At 36.3% G+C, this 5,471-nt stretch overlaps 1 protein-coding gene across 1 annotated transcript; it reads right to left on the bottom strand.

The window, feature by feature from the left end:
* Nucleotides 1–726: 726 nt before the first annotated feature.
* On the bottom strand, nt 727–2,244 carry LOC111413911 (fructose-bisphosphate aldolase-like). The gene is made up of 3 exons (XM_023045053.2): nt 1,916–2,244; nt 1,585–1,855; nt 727–1,526 (listed from the first exon to the last, which is right to left on the bottom strand). The coding sequence occupies exons 1-3, from the start codon at nt 2,090–2,092 to the stop codon at nt 811–813; spliced, it is 1,164 nt and encodes a 387-aa protein (XP_022900821.1). The 5' UTR covers nt 2,093–2,244; the 3' UTR covers nt 727–810.
* Between the last annotated feature and the right edge of the window lie 3,227 nt (nt 2,245–5,471).

Here is a 5,471-nt window from a genome sequence, read left to right as displayed (position 1 = left end):
CTTTTGCAAGGTTTTAAAACAATCGTGAAAAATCGAATTCTTAAGATATCTTTATGAGCTACTACTTAGTTACATATAAAGAAAAGCTTGTTCTCTTACGTGGTTAAAACTACACTTGAGCAACTCTATTCGTTTTTGAAATAAAATTGTTTGAAGTCAATACGAATTATTGTCGATTTACGAATAACTGCGTAATTTTAAAAAAATCGTGAAAACTCGAACTCTTAAGATATCTTCATGAAATTCTAGTTATATATAAAGAAAAGCTTGTTCTCTTACATGGCTAAAACTGCACTTGAATATCTCTATTCATTTTTGAGATATAAATGTTTGAAGCCAATATGGTTTTTCATCGATTTACGAATTATTGCGTGATTTTAAAAAAATCGTGAAAAATCGAATTCTTAAGATATCTTCATGACATACTAATTATATATAAAGAAAAGTATGTACTTTTACGTGGTTAAAACTGTACTTGAGTATCTTTATTCGTTTTTGAGATAAAAATGTTTGAAGTCAATATGATTTTTTATCGATTTACGAATTATTGCGTGAATTCGTAAGATATCTTCATGAGATACTAGTTATATATAAAGAAAAGTATGTACTTTTATGTGGTTAATACTGTACTTGAGTATCTTTATTCGTTTTTGAGATAAAAATTTTTTAGCATTCACAGAACTCGAAATGTATTGAGATTCTTCATTATTGATTGATCAGAACAAATTATAGTTTATTAAAGCGTTATATTTAGAAAATTTGAATCAATTTCACCTTTTACAAACATGTTATTTAGATTATTAATAACGATCAATATTTATGATCAGCAATAAAGAGACTTGCACCTCCTGAACCTTCTTTGCCCATAAAGCCATCGTATTTTCCTAAAGAAGCATCGCTATTAGCTTTAGCCCTCTTCAATAACATGCATTGTGCAGCTTCGACATTCTCATCTTTCCCGCCCCAAGTTTTTAAAACGGTTGCCTGTAAAGCTCTGCCATAACTGAACGTTAAAGCCCACGGCTTTTTCGCGCAATAAGCATTGATAGAATTTAAATTAACGGTTGCTTCTTCTTCGGATTGACCTCCCGATAAAAATGTTACTCCGGGAACTGCTGGAGGAACGGCTCTTTGTAACGCGGTTACAGTACGTTCAGCAATTTCTTCGGTACAAGCACGATTTTTGTTTTGCATTCCGGATGTTACCATGTTTGGTTTTAATAATGTTCCCTCCAAGTAGATGTGGTGGTCGCTTAAAGCTTTGTAGACGAAGGCCAACACTCTTTCGGTGACTTTCATGCATTTTTCGATGTCGTGCTCGCCATCCGGAAGGATTTCCGGTTCAACGATTGGAACTAAACCATTCGATTGGCAAATTGAAGCGTATCTGGCTAGGACGTTGGCGTTCTCCAAAATCGCTTGATACGATGGGGTGTATTGGGTAATTTTTAAAACGCATCGCCACTTTGCAAAATGACAACCTTCCTTTTTGTAATTTGCGCAACGTTTATCCATGCCGTCCAAACCTAAAATTAATAAATTTTGTTTTATAACGAATTTGTTAATTTTTAAAATTTTTTTTACCTTGAGTTGTCCCTTCTTTTAATGAACTCATTAAATTAACGACTCCGGTGTCGACTTTAATACCAGGAATGATATTTCTTTGCCTCAATAACTCTATAAATCTCGTTCCGTCGTCAGCTTTTTGACAAACTGTCTCGTCGAATAAAATACAACCGGAAATGTAATTTGTAATTTCTTTATCGGTCGTAAACAACAGCTGTCGATATTTTCTTCGGTTATTGTCGTTATTCTCAACGCCGATGTTCTTTAATCTGCTACCCATTGTGCTTACCTACAATTTGATGACACATTTTAATGACAATTTAAAAAAAAATTAGACATTATTTTTTACTGATTCATCCGCAGCCAAAATTCCTTTTCCAGGGGCGACGATATCTTCCGCGATTCTTCTCAACTCGCATTGTAGTTCCGGCTTGATTCGCTCGAAATGGATGCACATTAAACGCTTCAAAATTATTATATCTTGCGCGCTTCTCACGGTATATCGAAATTGTACGCACAGAGACATTATTCACTTGTAAATTTAGATATGGTAATGGAAAAAAAATTTGAAAAGTTTTAGAGATGGAAAGTGGACAATTTGTGTGGCGATGTTTTTGTCAAAATAATACTAATTTTATTTTATTTTCCGGAACCATGGTGACGTTGATATATATATTTTTTTTTCAGAGTGGGTAAAACGAAACAGCAAATTCGATGCCAAACATACATCGGAGAATTTACAATAATAGCCAAATAGTTTAATATGGAAACAGCATGGGGTTTTTTTGCTAAAGACCTCATCAGATGCAAATTAGCTTTGAATTAACGGCTGATGCATGAAGTGATGAATCAGGAAAATAAGGCGGCGAGAAAATCTGGTTGAGACTAAAGCCGAAACATCACAGATAAAAGTTATAATGAATACTTTGAAATGAGAAAGTATTTTTTATACTTATAAAGTATAAAAGGCATTACAATCCGAGACAGAGTACAAAATGTTAACATAATGAGAGATTTTGGAGGGACCATGTTGTTAGAATGCACCCGACACAAATTGCGAAATGGGCAAAAACACAAACACCAAGTACCAATCGTCTAGTTGAAAGATAGCCCAAATGCTGGCAGGAAAGGTTTTTATGACTTTTTATACTTTATAACACATTTACAAGTCAATCCTACCATTAATTTAGATCAGAACCATCTCCTGACCAAGTACGACTCCTAAACTAAGCACTAGCATAATCCGGTCTACGAAAATTCTGAGAAAAATTCGTTATGGTCGCATGATTTATTGAAAGCAAGCTAACCAGCACAACTAAAGTAAGAAGTTATCACGCAATCGTTGATTATTATCAGTGTTGGCACCAACCACTCAAGAAATCACTGAACCCTGTACCGTTTAAGCTTTTGGGGTCTTAAATCACCTCGCATAATTTAAGACCTCAAAAGGTTCATGATGTGGCTTCAAAGAGGTATTTGGGAGTGCGAGGAACTATGAAATTGTGGTCTTGCTGGGCGGCTTTCTGATTCCGAATTTTCTGATTGATGTATTTTGTGCGTAAGGTTCCAGTGACTCTGGAACCAAAATAAATTGTATGTGTTTTTATATTACTTACTGATTTTTGGCAACTTTAATTCTTTTACGATCATTGCTGTTCCATTACTGCATGGGGTTTGCTGCAGTAAAAATCCTAGCAGAAGAAGTATGTGACGCAATTCGAATAGTTATTGTAATGCTTCAACCTACAGAACAAATATGGAGAGAGATTGGGAAAGCATTGGAAAATTTGTGACACGTAACTGCAAGCACTTATTGACGCTGATTACAGATTCATTATGTATGTACGAGTGTATGGCTGAAACAGTAATGGAAGCAAATACCCAGAATTATTACTTTTGCATACCATCCTCAGCTTTGAGTAATGTACATGGAAAATACTGAGACGAGTACATTGGTGAAGCAGTATTCTCTATAAGACGTGCGCTAGATATAGCTCATGGTTTTAGTCCTGCGGAATTATGTCATTGAAGGCAAATTTGATCTTCATTAAGTATGCTGAAAGACTTATGGAATGGAAGAGATACTAATAAAGCAGTAATTAGTGATGATATATTAGCTAGCCAGAACGAATAAATTTCTAATGCAATGAGAAGAACTAAAGAAAGTAGTAAGGAATATATTAGATACTACACACACTACATGCCAAAAGAATGTAACAAGAATGAATATTTAAATTTGTTGAAATCTTATTATGAAGAACTTGAAATGATGAAATGAATGAAATAGAAATGATTATAAATAATTTGGAAAAGGATATGAGAATCTTTGTTCGCTTCAAAAGTTCTAGAACAATTTAGACTATTTAGAGGAACAAGACTGATAAGCAGGTCACTTGGCTGTAAGAGAAACTCAAAATCCTGGTTCATAGAAAAGGCGAAAGCTTACCACAAGAACGTACCACCGTGAAGCATACATCGCAATAAGAAATAGAGTCACTAACCGCATCCGTGATATAAAAAGACGACACTGGGAGGAGTTCCAGCAGAGAGATTGACATATATGGCACTCAAAAAAGGATGAGGAAGCTACTGAGGAATATCAGGAAAGAGGTGCATAACACAACACAGCTAAATACCGTCGAACCGCAGAAAATGGGCAAATTCCTCACAAAGTGACCAGGATACCACATAATGACAAAGAATATGGAAGAAACAATGAGAAAAATCAAAATCTAAAAAGTGCCGGGCTCAAACAAAATCAGAAATGAACTCTTAAAATATCGAGGGAGACCACCACCAGGCAAGTGTCAAAGGATTGGAAGCAGTGTACAAGTATTATCCCGGATAAGAAGGGGAAGCTAGAAGACCCTCACAATCACCGATGTATACCGCTATTGGGTACCACCATGAAGATTTTCACAAAGCTTTTAGCTGACAATATCACCAAACAATACGTGCCCGCACGAAAGGAACAATAAGGATTCCGGACGAATCAGTCCACAACTAATCGCCGAAGAAACACTACAATTCAATAAACCACAAAGCGAACCATAAAGGCAACAAGAATCTCAGGTGCACTTTCCGACCCAATATGATGCAACTCAATATCTATCAATCGCAAGCAAGGCCAGAATATACAGGACATGCATAAGGCATACCTTTCGTATGCGGCTTAAACAAGAGTCGACGCAGTTGAGATAAAGAGACGCTTGAGAACAATCGAAATGAAAACGCTACGCACAATATCCGAATAATCTCTACCAGGTTGTAAGAAAAACACATAAATCAGAAAAAAATGCACCCCGGACATCGTCAGATGAGACCGGCAGAAACGACGAGAATGGAATGAATGTATCAAGAATTGATCAGTCGTGAGTGGCAAAATGTACAAAAGATGGTAAAAAATACACGAAAAGACCTTCAAAGCGATAGAAAGACTGATGGACCTTAGTATGAGAGGAGAAGCAAAACCAGGAATGACAAAGCGCCATAATAAGTCGTAAGGCTTTCTTATCGAAAGCCTCATGAAAGGCTGGCAGACTCCCGGCCTTAGATCTTGTATGCCATGCAGTGAGAGGCTTCCTCCTCTGTTTCGGGGTAGTCCTTCAGGGCATTTCTTCGTAGTAACTCTTTCTTTTCCGCACATTATCAGGAGACCCCATATTCAGTAGCGTCCAGGAGAGCTGGAGGAGGGTACGACGCTCTTCGAGCTGTCCCCTCTTCTTTCCGCATCTATTAATTATTTTGAATAGCTCTTTATCCTGACGAGAATCCCCTTTCTGTCTGCAGGTATCAAATCTAGTATTCGATCATCAAGGTGTGTATAATGAAACATTAAAGAATAAACAACTTAAACTTACTTTAATCTGTTTTAACTCACGAGAATCACAATGTTTACAGCTTTC

The sequence above is a fragment of the Onthophagus taurus genome, chromosome 3, assembly GCF_036711975.1.
Source record: "Onthophagus taurus isolate NC chromosome 3, IU_Otau_3.0, whole genome shotgun sequence".
NCBI lineage: Eukaryota > Metazoa > Arthropoda > Insecta > Coleoptera > Scarabaeidae > Onthophagus > Onthophagus taurus.
This window is presented reverse-complemented; position numbering and strand designations above follow the sequence as displayed.

Bases quoted from the DNA above. Each gene is read 5' to 3' on its own strand.
- LOC111413911 (XM_023045053.2), bottom strand. From the start codon at position 2,092: ATGTCTCTGTGCGTACAATTTCGATATACCGTGAGAAGCGCGCAAGAT. The intron at 1,856-1,915 runs GTAAAAAATAAT...ATCAAATTGTAG, and splicing joins TTTTGGCTGCGGATGAATCA to GTAAGCACAATGGGTAGCAG. The intron at 1,527-1,584 runs GTAAAAAAAATT...TATTAATTTTAG, and splicing joins AAAAGAAGGGACAACTCAAG to GTTTGGACGGCATGGATAAA.